At 35.7% G+C, this 19,173-nt stretch overlaps 2 protein-coding genes across 3 annotated transcripts; both read left to right on the forward strand.

The window, feature by feature from the left end:
- The first annotated feature begins 6,565 nt into the window (after positions 1 to 6,565).
- Positions 6,566 to 8,788, forward strand: LOC116196799 (beta-amyrin 28-monooxygenase-like). The gene is made up of 4 exons (XM_031526701.1): positions 6,566 to 7,081; positions 7,338 to 7,849; positions 7,943 to 8,130; positions 8,239 to 8,788. The coding sequence occupies exons 1-4, from the start codon at positions 6,639 to 6,641 to the stop codon at positions 8,536 to 8,538; spliced, it is 1,443 nt and encodes a 480-aa protein (XP_031382561.1). The 5' UTR covers positions 6,566 to 6,638; the 3' UTR covers positions 8,539 to 8,788.
- A 6,411-nt stretch (positions 8,789 to 15,199) lies between these two features.
- LOC116196802 (serine/threonine-protein kinase STY13) lies at positions 15,200 to 18,951 on the forward strand. Of its 2 annotated transcripts, XM_031526706.1 has the most exons (4): positions 15,200 to 15,433; positions 15,546 to 15,633; positions 16,007 to 17,029; positions 18,323 to 18,951. In XM_031526706.1, the coding sequence occupies exons 3-4, from the start codon at positions 16,119 to 16,121 to the stop codon at positions 18,660 to 18,662; spliced, it is 1,251 nt and encodes a 416-aa protein (XP_031382566.1). In that variant the 5' UTR covers positions 15,200 to 15,433; positions 15,546 to 15,633; positions 16,007 to 16,118; the 3' UTR covers positions 18,663 to 18,951. The 2 variants fall into 2 exon arrangements, with proteins under 2 accessions (XP_031382566.1, XP_031382565.1); XM_031526705.1 differs by lacking the exon at positions 15,546 to 15,633 and having other exon boundaries at positions 15,202 to 15,433.
- The last annotated feature ends 222 nt before the right edge of the window (positions 18,952 to 19,173 follow it).

Consider the following 19,173-nt stretch of genomic DNA (forward strand, 5'->3'; position numbering starts at 1 on the left):
TGCCTACGGTTCCATCATCATTATAAGGGCTGTATTGAGCATGTGCAAACTCTGTCCTTGTCATTGCTGGCCTTCTTTCCTTGCATTAATTAACCGAATTTTCAGTTGGAAAAGTAAAATAACACACTACCAAAATCCTAGCTAAGAGCCCTTGTTGATTTTCATAATATTTTTACTAAGGGCCTTTTTTTTTGAGAGCCCTTAATTTCTTTGTATGTATCGATTTTTATATATATCCCAATAAGGAAAAATTACTTTGATAATTAAAGAGGCAGTAGCGCAGTAACACACATCTTCGTCTGTAATCAATAAGTTTCATATTCGATAATTATTGTGGGACTACTCGTACCTTTCTAGTAGTTATTAGGATTTCTATTTGATTATACTAGGCATAAGACCTACTTTTGCAATTGGAAAAAAAAAACTTACTTCGATAAATAAATATGTATATATATTAAAAAATAGGAGTAGACTGATTCAAGAATTGAAATCTCACTTTTTAATTAACCTAAAAAGAAATAGTGCACTTTTTCAAAGATACCATTTTTACTTTAGGTTTGCACATGAATCATTTGACCCAAGAGTTAAAAGTAAATACAAAGGTTGGAGAAAACCAAGCAAACATATTCATTTTTATTCCGTAGGAGGTTTAGATCGAGGCTCTAGTGTGGGTTTAATTGCATTGTATTGTGCTGATTATTTGAGTGTTCTTCACCTTATTTTTCCTTGGGGTTGTTTAGGAGATTCCAAATGTTTTTTTTTTGTAATTTTCTTGAATATTTTTTCTATGTACTTTTCAGAATAATAAATGAAATCCTTATCACTATTGAAAAAAAAATTCATTTTTGTTCGAAAATCAGATTATGATTTATTACGTATATTGCATAAGTACATGACTAAACAATTATTATTTATGTCCAAAAATGAGCTGATATAAGTTAAGGAGACATTGCACACCAAATCGTATGTATTATCACTTCTTTTTTTTCGATGTGCATCCTGGTATCAAAAAATTCAATGGATTTATGATTAATCGAGTCGAGTCGGATCAGTCTACTAAAGAGTAAATATCATATATTATCGCTGTCATTTTGAGATTGAACTTGAGGAGTTAATTAGCTTCAGTATGGCAACGACTCCTTTATTTGTCTTCATAAATAAGGAATTGCATTAAATTTGAAATATGCAGGAAAGGGAAATGAGATTTTCGTTTTGAAGAAAATTTTCAGTGATCTTATCTCATCATATGACGTGAAAAATAGCAATCAAAATTGTTGATCACGCGAATAACTAATTTTCTTCTTCCTCATGAAAATCAAATCAAATGATAATATATGAAAGCAAATCAGCAATGTAATGAACCAAATGCAAAGGAAAGTAGTTTCATTTGGTAAAAGCATGAGTGAGAAACTATTTATAAAAAAAAAAAACTTGAGTGAGAAACTAGATGACTTCTCTTTTTTTTTCCCAAAGTAAATGTATTATTCATTGAAATTAGATTAAGCTGAAAGAAAGTTTGAGTAACCATCAAAGGTACAAAAGAATCAAAATTCGACATGAAGCTAACATGGCCCAAGTCGTTTGCTAAGAGGTTATCCTTACGAGAAATTCAAATACATCGTCAATTCGAGAGTAAATGAAAACAAGCTAAAATATCACTAATAATTGTTCGAATTTCCTAAGGTGCTTGCTCGGATTTGAAGATTGCTTCGACAAGGACAAGGGCATCATTTTCAATCCACACCTTGTGCCGGCCTCTGTCAAGAGCTATTGAGGGGGTGAGAGGATAGCTTGACCTTCAGCTTGGAGAGAAGAGGTTGTGGCAGATTTGTAGAACCAAGAGAAGATGACTTCATTATTAGGGCAGTGACCGCTCCTGAGATATATGATGTCAAATTACTCCATGCGGCATCAGTGCTCAGTTTCACCCATCCCAGGTCTTGGGGCTTTGGGGGATGTTGTCATGTCAATCCTTACATATCACTCTTTCTTCCGACAACTAATATTTGTCCAAATCAATTACTTGATCACGGGTAAAAACTAAAAGCGTTTTTTTTTTTCCTTTGGGATATTTGTCGTGTTTTGAAGAAACTTACATACATATATATTATATATATATATATGATATAATATGAAATAAAGTGTAATAGTAAACAACACTTAAATTCCAAGGGACCGGCCGTCATGGTAGAAGTGAAGAACCCATCAAATTTGACTCAACCACCCCTATTTTTCAATTAGACCCACCCCTCTCTTCATTGCTTAATTTATCATAAGTCCTAAAAGAGCAGCCGGCTTTCAATTCTGGATGTAATGCAATTAAAACCACAAACACGTAGGAGCTAAAAAAAATTATTATTTTCCAGTATCGATTTAACTAACTTTAATGAGTGATTACATGTGTATGTATTTGCCCAAAAAAAAAGTTAATGACTACATGATATTATTATTATTATCATTTGACCTTGACATCGATCATCGACTGCCCATATTTGTCTGATTGAGAGTGAACCAACTTTTTCATGTCTATCAAAATAAATAGCAAGTGAAGAAAGAATTAAGGAAAACTGAGGAACTTGATATCTGTAAGCTTATTAAAGCAAATATATATACATGACCCACAACCACAAGCCAATAATAAATTATTAATGATAATAATAATTATTATAAAAAGAAAAAGATAAAAGAGAAACAACAAAAACAGGCATTTATGTTAAGCACTCCAACAATGGAGTAGACCCGACCACCAGTGTGGACTTAGCTCATAGTCATAATTTCCGTGGTCTTGTCACTTGTTTTTATTTTTTTATTTTATTTTATTTTAGGTACTTGTAACTTGTTAACTTAGCAATTTTGATTCCTTTTCATTCCATGCCCACCAAACTGGCAATATTAACTCAACTCTCGAATTTATCGGTGCGTTTGATTTTAAAATTAAAGTAATTTTAAATTTTATTGTGAAAAATAAAAAATATTACGTAGTGTGTTGAGTTAAAGTTAAAGTTAAAATTTTTGACTTGAAAAATGTGTATTTTATTATGTAATGGGTTGAGTTAAAATTAAAAATTAAAATTTTGGTGATTTTATTCTAAAAACAAATCAACTATATATTTTATTCAGATGCAAATCTCAGCACTCATTCTTATAATTCGATGCTATGCATCAATGGGTAAGGGCAAGTTACAATCTGATAGGAGATCAGTATCGACCAATTAATGGATTGGGATCATGGTATGATCTCACAAAAAGTATTATAAAGAAAATTCATCAATCTCGAAAAAAATCGAAAATAAATGAAATCATTAACTATGTATAGATATTATCTAAAGATATATAGCATATGAGAACTGAAATGACTTTTTGACACCTATATCTAGCTTGCACGATCAAATAAACACAAATAATAATCAAATGAAAACAAGTGAAGAAAATGAACAAAGTTATTCACCAAAAAAAGAAGAGAATGAACAAAAGATGACACCTGTATTATTATTATTATTATATAACTACATATATCTCTTTAGCGGCAGCAGAGTTATTTTTGCTCCTTCATTTCGAACTTAAAGAGCGGGTACCGATCGTGTGAAATTAATCGATTGATGATCATATTGTTTCTCGTGAAAAATTAAAGGGTAAATTGCACCGGTGGTCCAAAATATTTCATTATGGTCCAAAAAGTTTTTTTCGCTACATAATAGTACAAAATGTTTCAAAGTTGTTTCATGATGGTACAAACCGTCAACTCGAGCTTGACGCCGTCAAGCCGACGCTGACGTGGCTACTACGTGTCACCTCCTTACTGACGTTGCCGAAAAATTTAAAATAATTCTAAAATTTTTAAATTTTAAAACTCTTAAAAATAATTTTAAATTTTAAAAAAAAAAATAATTTTAAACTTTTAATTTAAATTTTAAATTTTAAATTTAAAATAATTTTTTATTAAAAAAAAATTTTTAATATTTAATTTTAAATTTTTTATAAAAAAATTGTAAAATTAAAAAAATTATTTAAAAAAATTAAAAAAATTTAAATTATTTAAAAATAATTTTCAAAATTTTAAAATAATTTTTTATTTTTTTCAAAATTTTTACTCTTTTTTTGTATTTTTTGTATTTAAAAAAAATTAAAAAATTATAAATTTTTTAAAAATAATTTTATAATTTTCAAAAGTTTAAAATATTTTTTTATTTTTTTCCAAAATTTTTACTCTTTTTTGTATTTTTAAATTTTTTTTGTATTTTTTTGGATTTTTTAAAATTTTATTTTCTCTTAAATGACGTAGCACACTATGATTGATTCCACGTAACAAAAGTGACACATAGGACTAGCCACGTCAGCAAAATGTTAACGGCATTAGGGCCAATTGACGGTTTGTCCCATCATGAAACAACTTTGAAACATTTTGTACTATCATATAGCGAAAAAAACTTTTTAGATCATAATAAAATATTTGTAAAATATTTTGAATCACCAGTGCAATTTACTCAAAATTAAAAGGTGACAGTCTCAAGTGGACATTGAAAATCCTGCCTTTGATTAGCCCAGACATTTGAATTGACCCGCGGGCGAGTATATAACCAACAAATTATGGCATCAGTATCCAAAGAAAATTCAAAATATAAGAATCATGTAAATCCCCCTAATTTGTATATTATGGATCAATAATATATATATATATATATATATGTGTGTGTGTGTGTATGTATTAATGGACTCTATGGGCATCAATTAGTTTCACTGGTTTTCCAATGTGAATATGATGCTGCGGTTTGTTTGACTCGACCGATCTGTCGACAAGATGCAAAAGATTCCAAAATTATGTTATTCCGTTTTCAAGCACACCTTCTTTGCCCTTTGTCTTCTCTCTCTTTGTGTCTTAAACACTTCCTTTCCTTTTTTTTTTTGGGAGAAAATAATCACTTGAATTGACTATAATATAATCTCTTTTTGCGCGAAGTCTCGGAGCCAAATATTGTTGACTGATTATTAGTTAAGTTGGCTGTGGGTGTGTCTGTGATACTCTCACTTTCTCACACTAGAATTTTGTGTTTGCATGGAAAAGTGATTATTTACGACTGAGTCAAGTTCAGCCACATGCTTTTTTCAAATTACACTTTAGTTTGTTTTTATCTTGAAATCTTGATTTTAAAATCTTATCGGAAGGCCATGGGAAATAACTCTCATAAATTAGCCATACCCAATATAAATGACCTGCTTGAAATAATATGGAATGAAGGAAGACTAAATTTTAAACCAGGAGATTATAATCGTCATAAATGAAAGTATAACACTGTGTGCATATATCTATTATTCTACGGAAGATTTTGTTTCACATGATATCTCACAAGATATCATAACGAGCACCTCAACTATTTTAATATAAAAAAAACATTAGTATACAATTAAAATGGTACAATAGGCCCAGCTCTCTCATTATACAATGTTATATTTAATTATAGGTACAAGCAAATTCACATGCTAAGAAGTCAACGTACGTAGACCGGCTTACACTGCAGCGCCAAATCCGATCGAATAAAAATATTGTTCTCTAGCTTTCTTTCTTTTTCATTTCTTTTTTTTTTTGAATTTAGCAATCAAATGAAAATGGGTTCATAAAAAACAGCATTAACTGAAATTATATTTTAATTTATCAAAGATAATAGAGTCGAATTAAAATTTACTCAAAGGGCAGGAAAGGAGATGAAAACATTATATGACTTTACTTCTATCATAGAGATTGTCATTTTTTTCTTTGGTAAAATTGGACAACCGTTAATTTTATAATTTCACCTCTAATTTTCAATTAAAGTTTTTTTTTTACGAGATGCACGGATTTAGTGAAAGAAGAGGAGGAGGAATTAAAGGAACATGAAATATTGCATTGGCGCGAACCAAATCTAAATCTCTAGTGAGGTTTGGGATGAGGATAAGTGTGCAACCACGCAACAAATTAAAGTTTTATATAACACTCCAGTATTTTGTGCCAAAATATAATGTAATAGTCCATATTCTCACTTAAAATTAAGAGATTTTGGATTCAATTCCCTCCTCTAATACTGCATTTTTCTATTCCCTCTTCCTCTTGTAATCGGACAAAACAAACTCCATCAATGAGGTAGAGGTGACTAGGTGTTACATTCCTCACTGATATTACTGACTAAGGGAGCTTATCCGCTCTCGAGCCGAAACCAGCCAAGTTGAATATAGTCAATTACAAAATGAACATAGTCGATTGGAATAAACTACAATCAATTATGTTACATTTTCAGTCGATTATGTTCAACTGGATCGATTTCACCACGGAACTGAATAAATTTCCGACTGACTAATAGATATATACATACCTATATATATATATATATCCTCATGGAAAAAATACATAGTGTGTTTTCAATGACCGTATAAACAGCGTTAAATTCAAGGGAGCCAGCCTTATTTGACTCTTACTACTAAGTATACGGCCATTGGCTAAATCCCCATGCAAAATGACCAAATTACCCCCACCCATATATTATTATAATACCTGATACAATTTCTCATATTCATATATATATATATATATAGCAACTCATAGCTACCCAAAAGCTCATCAGGACACAAAACATAAAGAAAAAGATCTCTTTGGGGAAGACACGACAATGGAGCATTTCTACCTCTCCCTCCTCCTCTTCTTCGTTTCCTTCGTCACCATCTCCCTCTTCGTTGTCTTCTACAAGCACCTCTCCCACTTCCGGGGCACCAACCTCCCGCCGGGCCGGTTTGGGCTCCCGTTCATCGGGGAGACCCTCGAGTTCCTGTCCGACGGATGGAAGGGCCACCCGGAGAAGTTCTTCTTCGACCGCATGTACAAGTACTCGTCCGAGCTATTCAAGACCTCCATCCTCGCTGAGCCCACCGCCGTCTTCTGCGGCGCCGCCGGCAACAAGTTCCTCTTCTCCAACGAGAACAAGCTCGTGACTGCGTGGTGGCCCGACTCCGTCAACAAGGTGTTCCCCTCGTCCCTCCAGACCTCCTCCCAGGACGAGGCCAAGAAGATGCGCAAGATGCTCCCCAACTTCCTTAAACCCGAGGCGCTCCAAAGGTACGCATCCATGAAATTCCTAGACTGACGTCTTTGCTGATCTAAAAGTTTTAAACTGTATATAATTTTTTTCTTGTGACCGAAAACAAGAAAAAACGTTTAAACTATATTGTTGAGAGTCATTGTGTCTTGCATCGGAATATATAAAGAAATCAACGTGTTATAAGAGATTGGGTATCACAATTTATCGCGACTGTTTGAAAAGTTTGAACATGACCACGAGCTAGGCCTGATTGACTCATCTATTATCTAACAGGTACATCGGGATCATGGACCACATAGCGCAGAGGCACTTCTCGATGGGCTGGGAGAACAAGGACGAGGTTGTTGTCTTCCCCCTGGCAAAGAGGTTCACCTTCTGGTTGGCCTGCAGGCTGTTCGTGAGCGTGGAAGACCCGGACCACGTGGCCAAGTTCGCTGACCCCTTCAACGACATCGCCTCTGGGATCTTCTCCATCCCGATTGATCTCCCTGGAACACCCCTCAACAAGGCCAAGCACGCTGCCAACTTCATCAGGAAGGAGCTCATGGCGATCATCAAGCAGAGGAAGATTGATCTCGCCAACGGTTCCGCGTCGCCCACCCAGGACATCCTGTCCCACATGTTGCTGGCCACAGACGAGGACGGAAAGCACATGAATGAGCTTGACATCGCCGACAAGATCCTTGGACTGCTGATCGGCGGGCACGACACTGCCAGTGCTGCCTGCACGTTCATCGTCAAGTACCTTGCGGAGCTTCCCGACATATACAAGGGCGTCTACGAAGGTAAATATATCATATCCGTTCAGCTCCACAACCATATTCTACACGGTTGATCACCGATCTAACCGACATAATGGTTAAATTTGGATTGAACAGAGCAAATGGAGATTGCGAGATCGAAACCACCGGGCGAATTGCTGAACTGGGATGACCTCCAGAAGATGAGGTACTCGTGGAACGTCGCGTGTGAGGTGCTGAGGCTTGCCTCTCCCCTGCAGGGTGCTTTCAGGGAAGCCCTAACCGACTTCATGTTCAATGGCTTCTCCATTCCCAAAGGCTGGAAGGTATACTTAGATCTGCCTACCTGAGTTTGGTTCCGGAAAAACCACCTATAATTCTTCTTTTCTTTGTTTCTCCGGTCAATAATAACCCGGAAATATGGTTTGGTGCAGTTGTATTGGAGTGCGCACTCGACGCACAGGAGCCCGGATTACTTTCCCGACCCGGAGAGGTTTGAACCCTCGAGGTTTGACGGCAAAGGCCCGGCCCCTTACACTTTCGTCCCATTCGGAGGAGGGCCCAGGATGTGCCCCGGGAAGGAGTACGCGCGCCTGGAGATACTTGTGTTCATGCACAACCTCGTCAAGCGGTTCCGGTGGGAGAAGGTGCTGCCGGAGGAGAAGATCATAGTCGACCCCATGCCGATGCCGGCTAAGGGCCTCCCTGTCCGCCTCTACCCTCACAAAGCCTAAGGAACGGCTAAATCAATCATTATGATTGAGCCGATTAATTTCTTTGTAATTTTTATTATTTTGGACGGTTTTAATTTTCTTTTTACTCGTGGAAAATGAAATTGTGCAGTTGAATGGAGAAAAATCATGGATTATGTTTACCCACTGAAATGGAAAAATCAGAAATATTGTAATAATAGTGGCAAATCTTTTGTTGCTTCTCCGTATGTATCATGATATATGAAAGTTCAAGTGATTCCGACTAGTTTAATTCATTGGTCCATAAGTAAAATTATACTAATTGTGAATATTTTTTTCGAGCGTGTACCACTTTATATTAAAATTTCAATATATCCCTACTATTTCAAGATCGAGTCCATAAATTTATTAAAAGATTAAGCTCTATCAATGTGAAAGTTTTTTTTCACAAGACTAAGATGCGATACTTTTGTTAAAGAAAATAAGCCCTGTTTGGATTCGAAGTTAAAATCACCATGATTTTAACTTTAACTTTAACTCTACACTACACAACAAAACACACATTTGAAAAGTCAAATTGGTGAGTCCCATATCTTATTCAAACACACAATCTCATTATACACAATTATCTACTACATCCATTTATTTTATTTAAAGTCAAACTGATGGGCTCACAAACCTTTATCTTCTTCCTCAGTTAAAGTTAAAGTTAAAGTTTCGTTGACTTTAACTCCGAATCTAAACGATCCGTAAGTGTTAAAACACTTGAATCAATTTTCATTGACATCCAATATCTTAATTAAAGATAATAATAACTGTCGAACCACTTAAAAGATATTCATGTTTACATGTAATTTTCATGCCATATGTCTATATATATAATTAATTAAACATTGATGTTGATGCCAAGTGTCTAATGGACATGATATTTGCAGGTACAGATAAATGAGATCTTTCCGTGCTGCCCATCAATTGACCAGAAACGAGATTTCTTGGCTCATTTATTACGAAGTTATATATATGTATATGTGGACACATCATTGAGATGGGAAATGAGGAGATCATCAGATCAATCTTGGCCTTTCGATGGACGGCCGGCGATCGATAGGAGATTGTCGGTAATTGACTTGTATATGTCACTCGTAAATACATATATTTTTGCATTTTTTTCCTGTTATGGTGGTCCCCAGACTGCCCGGATTGCATGAGTGAATAGAAAGTTAGATTTATATTGAATCTCACATGAATTGTCCTATCTATCATCATGAGGAAAGGTTTGGTTTCAAACTCGATTCGAATAGGATAAGTATGCCATGCTAATGTGCCTTGGATGATTCACATCTCAGGCAAGATAAGCTCATATGAGCTTAAGAGGAGAAAATTTATATGTAGTGGACATATCACATGACTTGTTTATATGTCAATAAAAATTTCTTAAATCAACATGAGTTTTTAGAATTATCACATATAATTTATTGTTAAAAAAATAAAATCTTTTATGTTGATACAATAACATATAATATATCATTCGTTACACACAATATATATATATATATATATATATATTACTTAAGAGGTGAAGTGATGAAGTGAGGAAGGAAAATAAAGGAGACAGAATGTTTTGTACAAATACCTCTTAATTTTGAACCTAACGCGAGTGCTATTAGTCTATTATCCCGAACCCCGCACACATTCATTTGCATAGCAACGTGTCCAACCAGGAAAGGGAATCTTATCATATCACGAGGGAGTAGAGAATTATGGAGGAGATGTCCTGCTAAATCGAGCTTATTGTGTGAAATATATATATATATATATATAGAGGTATATATGTATATATATGTGTATGTATATAAGTGCAGCTGCATAATATTTTTTACTCGAGATAAAGGTGTTCGTGAATCAACTTTTCTTTTTTTTTTAATAATTACAAGAGGGGCTCGTACATTTAGCAAAGAAAAATATAAATAAAAAGTATTATAACTCGAAATATCTAAAGAAGAAAATGCGTTCACACCACCCCCTTCTCTGATTTAATTTTCATTACCAGGTATTCACACGATCCATCAAATTATGTATATATATATACACACACATGAAAGATGTATCGAATAAATACTGCATATATAGCTCTCGTTGAACATGATAATTGCCCTGTCATTTTTCTCTACATTTAAACTCAACTATGTCGTGGCGTTTTCTTGGACCATACATTTTTATATATTATATAATCGATCACCTATTGTCAAGGTGATTTTGCTCTTCCTTACCTTACCAATCAGTGTAAGCTTGTAGATGGGTTGGTCAAGCACATCGGAGTTGTCCACAAATTACTGAGATACTGCCATAGCTTGGTGGAAAAGAATTAATACAGCTTATATTATATGTGTAGAAGAAACGGACGTTCATTCTTGTTGCCTAATAAAGTAGGGATGAGTTTCGCTCCTTTGCTGCAGACACCAAAGTCAAGATTTTGCGTGCAAATGGGAATTCAGATGAGGCATGCAGGTAAGAAGAATTAGAAGCGGTTAGTTAATGCAACGACTAATCCAGTTTGAATCGGATCAATTCACTAAGGGGTAAGCATTCTCATTTAGAATTTTCTCAATTCACAAAACTCGAATTCGAGATCTTACTTCATGGGAGCAAGCGGTAGGGGAACAAACATCGAATCGCTTGAATTAATCCATGTTGGTAGATTTCATTTTTTTTCGATTTGAAAAGCTTAATTGGTCCTGACTAATGTAGGTGTGAAAAGCACAATTGGCCCCAACTAATCCAGTTGAGCCGGGTCACTTAGAGGTAAAATTCTTCCAGCGTGAATTTTTATGCATTCACAAGAAACTCGAACTCGAGACCTTGACAAGAACTCGAACTCGAAACCTTGCCGAGACCTTATTTACGCTAAAGAAGCGTCGAACCTACTTGAATCAATCTACGTTGGTTGGTAGATTTCATTTTTTTGGGTAATATGGGAGGCACATAAGTTTAGTATAAGAAAAGAAAATAAAGCTAAATAAATTGACATATGAGTCTCATTAGTAGAATCAAACTCATGACCTCTTGGTTACGGATGACGTCTTGTGTCACTGCAACAAGACTCCTTCTTATGGTAAAATTTCATTTATATTATGGCAAATTACAAAAAAAAAATCTAAATTTTGTAAAACGTCTCAGTTTTGTCCTAAATTTTACTTTTTAACAAAAAAACAACATATTTTGATAATTGTCTCAGATTTGGCATCGGTAAAAAATAACCCGGCTGACCCAATTATGAATAGTAACCATGAGTTTGTTGGGTCTTTTTCTATAATAGTTTTCGAGCTGTAGTCAGGAATGCTATTGATATTCTCTCCTGGAGTCGGTGGATTAAAACGGAGTGTTGACATATATTTTTTTAAAATTACAGATCAAAATCTAGAACAAAATTGAGATTTTTATGAAAAATTAGGTTAAAAAAATAGAATATGATCAAATGATGTTCAAATTTGGCAAGTCCCATAAAATTCACGTATGCAAATAGATAGAAATCTTAACGGAATAGTAACAGAGGTCAAATTTAAGACGATTATCAAAACATGAGATTTTTTTGTTACAAAGTAAAATTTAAGACAAAATTGAGACGTTTTATAAAATTTAATTTTTTTTTTGTAATTTGCCCTTTATATTAATAAGGCTTTTGGTGTCTCTTTCATTTTCCTTTTATTGATCCGATTTCTGGACCTTTCTTGTAACTAGAAAGGAAAAACGTGTAAGTATTCTGACCTTGATATTTTATTTAATTACTTGGAACCATTATTCCTATAGAAGTAGATTATATATGTGTATAGATATTCTTTTTTCCATTCTCACTACAAATTTTGGGCAGGTCAGAATCAAGATCCTGTATTATATTCTTATCCCCAGTTCTAGGGGTAGAGTAGGTTTTTCATTTTATTATCTTTTTTGCTAATCACTATTTTTTATATGTTTGGATGTGTAGGATCACAATTCATAATATAGGCCGAAAGAACACAAGGTGTTTAGGTCATAGTCAAATAAACGAGGTCTCGCACTTCTTGTTATTCCGAATAAGATAAATAAATTTATATTTTACTTTATTTGATCTAATGAATGCATTGGACAAAATTGGGGCAAAATCAATACCTTTCTGTTTTCTAATTGTAATTATGAAACAAGTTCTTGTGGCACTCTACACTCTACATTGATCCATATTTAGTACTAGAGGTCCCCTGGTCGATTCCCATTCTTTATGACCTTCCCCCGAATATGATTTTTTAGTCTCACGGATTTCTTTTGTATTGAAAAAAGACAAATGAAAATTAGATATGAGCCATGTTTTTATGTCATATTGGTGGAGAGAATCCCGATTCGATCCGGAACTTATTCCGAGCGGAATTCGGAACTTCTCTAATTTCTGGACGAGAGCGCTAATTCAGTAATATGCATGACGCATCCATTTCCGGAATTGGCGGAAGGTCCTCCATGGCTATTCCTTTCGGGTGGGATTAGCTTCGGTTATCTAATGACAGTTTTGCCCTTCAATGTTCTCCAAATTGCAGTACTGCCTGGACGCCCTCAGAAGCTCAATCAGCCACCTCAAACTGCTGGGAAAATTATATGCTGTAATCATCAATATAATGATATATTGCAATTAAGTATCTTATTATAAATTTAAGTAATTTTTTTTCTAAATTCATGCAGCTAGTTCACTATCAAGGTAAATAATCTTCGAATCCCACGTAATCTAGTCCAAATATAAATAATTTACTAGAAACTGATGTAATTTATTCAAACTAATTTCATAAAACACATGTAAATTACTTGAAATATATGTAATTTATTTAATATGGAGCGATTTATTAAAGAATACTTAATATGGAGCGACTTTTTTCGGTAGATGAAGGGGCTGAAGCCCATAATATGGAGCGACTTGCTATCACCTTAAGTAATTTATATTTTGCATGTAAGCTACAATTACTTTAAAGTAATTACACGTTAGACTTTTCCTAATCTTATGATGGAAAAGGACGACCTGTCGAAATGGTTCAATGTTACCGAATGGCTGATTGGTTAAAATCTTGATTCTACTCCAAATATTTCCGTTCACTTTCGATTCCATTCTTCATAGATCTAATTTCCAATAAACTAAAAGATTTGGTCAGTAAAAGAGTTATTCCTTTTTTCTTAAAGTAAATAACTTTCCATTTTGGAAATCAATATTTGGGATGTAACTATTTTTTTAGAGAGCCCTATAAATTTAGTATAAAGAGATAAAAATGTTTTATATAATAAAGAAGCACGGATAGATAGTTCTATTTGAGTATCGAACATGAGACTTCTTAGTTACCAGGCGAGGGAGTGTATTATTGCGCTACACCCTCTTTAATGAGATGTAAAAATTTTGATCTTGAACTAAAATGTTTTTTGGTTCAATCTTATGAACCAAAATAGGAGAGCTTTTTACTGCTTATAATAAACCGATCCACCTCAATCTTTTTGTTTTTATTTTTCCTCTGGAAATAATACTGAAATAAATATTTTTGTTGTAATATCACCAACATATAAGATTCAAGACTTCGATCGTTATAGCATAAATCTCATCTTTCTGGGACCTCACAGTGCCCTGCATTTTTGGGATAGTCTCGTATCAACTCCGTGAGTATGGTGATATCTCAATGATGAGGAGCTTGAAATTGCAAATTAATCGCGATAAAAGGTCACGTGTTGGATTTTCTAGATTAGAACTCGGCAAACGAAACAGGTCATCCAATGTATCGTACAACTTAGAAACTCGAACACCAGTCGACCGCCTTCCGGTTATAGAAAACTGTTAACACTAACAGAGTATCCAGAGTCAGTTTTCAGTTTTTACAATCATCTCGATAAACCTAGTACGACACTCGCACCGGTTGTTTCGCCGTGCAACAACCGGACGACACCCCGGCCAGGACGTCGCCGGTCAACTATACTTGAGCACCGGTCAAACAGCAGCAAAAAGGAAAACATTCCATTCCGACCCAGCAAGTTAACAAAGATTTTGGATCAGAATCACTGAATCAGAATGTTCAGAACCATTGGTTTTGGGATACGTGCAGACACTTATTACAAAAATAGAATATATATATATATATCTATAAAAAAGATGGAATAATAATAATAATAATAATTTGATAAAAAATAAATAATAATAAACAACGAAAAAGGTGAGAAAAAGAAATAGATTTTAGTGGAATGCAGTAGCCGTATAAGACGTTGACCAAACGTCAAAGCTAAGAAATCTCTGGTTCGGTATTCATTGCTAAAATTATCCTACATTTGATTTTACAACTTATTTTTAATTATATTACATTTAATATCGATTATTTTCAATTCAATAATATAATTATTATTTTTTTATTTTTTTTAATTTTTTTACTATTCAATTTAATTTTAATACTAAATTTTCTTTACTATTCATTATTTTTTTTACAATTCAATAATACAATTATTACTTTCTTTCAACTATTCATTATTTTTTTATATTTTTTTCTCATAATTCAACAATACAATCATTGTAACTCAATTAATTTATATGTATTCAAATTAAAATAGAATTGAGTTAAAACTCATTTTAAATGCCAAATAAAGCATTACGTGCTTTTTATTTCTTACAGATAAAAAAGAAAAAATAAAAATAAAATTGAAGCACAGCCAAAGCGGAAGGTAAGACCACAAGACCAGACCACTGTGTTTGATTCATTCATAACCCTCTGTCGATTTTCTCTTCCATTTCTACCTTCGATCTTCTTCTTCTTCTTCTTCTTCTTCTTCTTCTTTTGAGCTGCCCGACCCACCACATCCGCTTGGTGAAGCAGGGTTGAAGGCTCTGTCAGCTCGGAGTTTTCGATTGCCAAGTTCTTCCCGGCGGAATCGGGTAATCAGAGGGCCGATCGAGGTGAATTTCTCTCTCTGAATCGGCTAATCGGTTGGTGTTGGTTGCTGCTTCGATTGTTTTGCAGAGTTTTTTGCTTCTTTTACGTTTGCTGTGACTTCTATATGTCATGTAGGTCTTGGTTCAGCTGAAAGTTTTGGTCTTGAGGAATCTCGCGGGTCTCTTCCCCTCTGAATGAATCATTTCTTGTTCGAGTACTCGCAGTATGTCGTAGATATCTGGTTTGATCCTTGAACGGCTCTGTGTTACTCTCGAATTTCTCCGGAAGTGATATAAACGGCACAGCTTTAGAGGGCTTTCTGCTTGTTTCTCGTGCTTGAGTTAGCATTTCCATATAGATTTTGACGGTTTAAGGTCAGGATTTAGCCGTTGCTTGTTTCTGTATAGTCGAAGAAGGCTTTTTTTTTTTTTTTTTGGGTTGGGGGTCAAGTAAGGGTCTTGTTTTGTTGGGTTGCCTAGGTACCCCTCACGGTCATGGTTCGGTGTAACGTTTTTTATTTCCTCAATAAGAGCGTTTCTTGTCAGTACCTCTGCTTTTGAAGATTTTGCTGAAGTAACTGCTGTTTGCTTTCAAAGGGCTTTTCAATGGGCTTTGGTTGGTTGGGGGATGATTGAAGTGGCTTCTACAAACACAATGCAGAAGAACTGAGCTGGAACCGGGAGCCTTTATTTCTTGTGGCGAAGGAAAATGTTGGACGGGGCCCAAAGGTTTACCGGGATTATAGGCCTGAAACACCATGACAGCAACTATTATGATCTGTCCCCAGGGTTTTATCATGTACTCAATGAGGGTTCCAACATGTCGATTGATAGCCTGGCGAGCCTTCAGACAAGTAATGGCGGAGGTTCTGTGGCCATGTCTGTAGATAGTAGTGTCAGTTCTAGTGATTCCCATACTCACATTCTGAAACACCAGGAAAAGCGGAGGCGTGCTAATGATGACTACTCGGTGGCACAGAGTGTTAATTATCGCAGGGGAAGGGTGACGCATGCTCTGAGTGATGATGCTCTGGCACAAGCTCTCATGGACAGCAGTTATCCCACCTTGGGACTTGAGAATTATGATGAGTGGACCATAGATTTGAGGAAGCTTAACATGGGGCAACCTTTTGCTCAGGGAGCTTTCGGGAAGCTCTACAGAGGTACTTACAATGGGGAGGAGGTTGCAATCAAGATCTTGGAGAGGCCAGAGAACGATCCTGAGAGGGCACAGCTGATGGAGCAACAGTTTCAGCAGGAAGTGAGGATGTTGGCTAGGTTGAAGCATCCAAACATTGTTCGGTTTATTGGTGCATGCCGTAAGCCTATGGTCTGGTGTATTGTTACTGAATATGCAAAGGGGGGGTCAGTTCGGCAATTCTTAATGAAACGGCAAAACCGGTCTGTTCCGCTAAAACTGGCTATTAGGCAGGCTTTGGATGTTGCCAGGGGCATGGCATATGTTCATGGACTCGGGCTGATTCATAGAGACTTGAAGTCTGACAACCTTCTAATCTTTTCTGATAAATCTATTAAGATTGCTGACTTTGGAGTGGCTCGAATTGAGGTACAGACTGAAGGAATGACACCAGAGACAGGGACATACCGCTGGATGGCTCCGTAAGGCTCTCCACTCCTTTGAGACTTTTAACTGGAAAAAAGGACTGTTAACTTCCTTTTGTCAGATCCCCGATGCAGCATGCTTCTTTTGCCAATACGTTGTGTAATTTCAACTTGTCTCTTGATTGCGTTTGTCAAATTTCCTGCTGTTTTGGTCATGTCATAGACTTGCCTTGTAGACTTGAGCACAGTGTTGCATACAACTCATGTATATAGATGAGATGAGTGACCATTGTATCGTATAGCCTAATACTCTTCCTAGCAAGAAGATTGGATGTTTTGGAAATCCATAAACCAAAATCTTATGAATGGAAATATATGGTCGTTTAATTAGTCAGGGAAAATGATTAATTATGATATTGTCAGTGTTGTCATAATGGCCCTTTTTGTCGGAATAGTAACCTTTCAATAGAAAGCAATTCAAGCAGGAATTGTTGTTAGTACAATTATTTTGTCCATATTAATCATAGTGGAAAATATGCTATTAGAATTCAAAATAGAGAGTAGGTATTTGCGTTTTACATTTTTGTGCAAGACACTACAAAATGTAGATGATTAAAACAAGGCACTGCATTTCAAGCAAATAGGGTACTCAGTATCAGGAAGCTGTGATTTGTGAAAACTGAATGATTGGAATTGTCCCAATAATATTTCTATAAAGCAACACAATGTGCAAGTGTGCTAAGTGATGGATGCTTATATAAGCAGTAAAGATTTGCGATGACAAACGGGACACCGGGGAAGGAGTAGCTGACCTAAACCACATGGATGACTAAAAAATAAGTCTTAGAAAAATATGAAATGCATTGGCTTTTGTCTTTTATATTCCTAATGGATGAAAGACTCCTTTATTGTTCGGTTTCTTCTGTTGTCTGATTGAAATAGACTGATAGTTGAACAGTCTAATGTCAAATTACTTTGTTAGATCCATTGTCCCTCTTATGTTGTCGTTGTTTATGGAAAGTATTATCATAACAATTGATAGATGACAATCGTTCTTATCTTGTCTATATCATTTATGAAGTGAAGAACAATTACATGCTCAGCTTAAAATCTCTCACCTATCCATTGAGTAATAGCAGTAAATAATATTAATGTTTGTTTTGATTGCCACATTTCGTTAACCATTGGATATGGCAGACAGTTGGATTCTGTGCATGGTGTACATCCATCTAGATATTAAGAAATTCTCAGAAACCGATTGATCCTTCTTTTGAGAGGCAAAATAAAAAAAAGATTGATCTGTGTCGTCTTTGTTGTGTTTTCTATGCTGTTTTGCGTGGTGCAATGCAGGGAGATGATCCAGCACAGGCCCTACACCCAGAAGGTGGACGTGTACAGTTTTGGGATTGTGCTATGGGAGCTGATCACAGGGATGCTCCCTTTCCAGAACATGACGGCGGTGCAGGCGGCTTTTGCGGTTGTGAACAAGAACATCCGCCCCATCATCCCCAATGACTGCCTGCCAGTCCTCGGGGAGATCATGACCCGTTGCTGGGACGCCAACCCCAACGTGAGGCCCCCCTTCACCGAGGTCGTCCGGTTGCTTGAAGAGGCAGAGACTGAGATCTTGACGACCGTCCGGAAGGCCCGTTTCAGATGCTGCATAATGCAGCCCATGACCATGGATTGATGGACCAATTACACGAATTTGGATAGAGCAAATAAAACTTTGGTCGTCAGGTGTGTTTTTTAAGATAGGAAATGGGAAGTTTTAGTGATAAAAAAACGACTGTCCAAGATAATGCAGGGGCTGAATTTAGTGAAATACCTGTTCTCAGTATTAGTGGTGGAGGAAGGATGAGGCATTTGATGTGTATGTGTCTTTTTTGTTTCCTGGTTCTTAAGAAAAGGAATTACAAGTCCACTCTAATATTATTGTGTCAAAAGTTAAGGTTGATTAAAAGGTTGTGTTTGCGCCATTTGCGGTTGTATGTGTTCTGAATGTCTGATGGCCAGTAGGGGCCAGAAGCCAATCTGACAAAGCAGGACAAGCCCGTGCCATAGTCCTTTGGAAATGGCCACACTTCAATTTTGAAAACCAGGAGGAAACCGAGCAAATTTGCAACAAGACTTACTGATCACACGGTTCAACTAGACGAAGCCAAATCGATGGCGAGCAATGTTAGTACCGGTTCATTGAT

This window comes from Punica granatum, chromosome 2 (assembly GCF_007655135.1).
Source record: "Punica granatum isolate Tunisia-2019 chromosome 2, ASM765513v2, whole genome shotgun sequence".
In the NCBI taxonomy this organism is placed as follows: Eukaryota; Viridiplantae; Streptophyta; class Magnoliopsida; order Myrtales; family Lythraceae; genus Punica; species Punica granatum.

What these genes read in the sequence shown, in the direction of transcription:
- LOC116196799 (XM_031526701.1), top strand. Translation starts at nt 6,639, where the DNA reads ATGGAGCATTTCTACCTCTCCCTCCTCCTCTTCTTCGTTTCCTTCGTC. An exon ending in ATACAAGGGCGTCTACGAAG is followed by an intron (nt 7,850 to 7,942) that starts GTAAATATATCA and finishes TGGATTGAACAG; the next exon opens with AGCAAATGGAGATTGCGAGA. An exon ending in CCATTCCCAAAGGCTGGAAG is followed by an intron (nt 8,131 to 8,238) that starts GTATACTTAGAT and finishes GGTTTGGTGCAG; the next exon opens with TTGTATTGGAGTGCGCACTC.
- LOC116196802 (XM_031526706.1), top strand. Translation starts at nt 16,119, where the DNA reads ATGTTGGACGGGGCCCAAAGGTTTACCGGGATTATAGGCCTGAAACAC. An exon ending in ACATACCGCTGGATGGCTCC is followed by an intron (nt 17,030 to 18,322) that starts GTAAGGCTCTCC and finishes GGTGCAATGCAG; the next exon opens with GGAGATGATCCAGCACAGGC.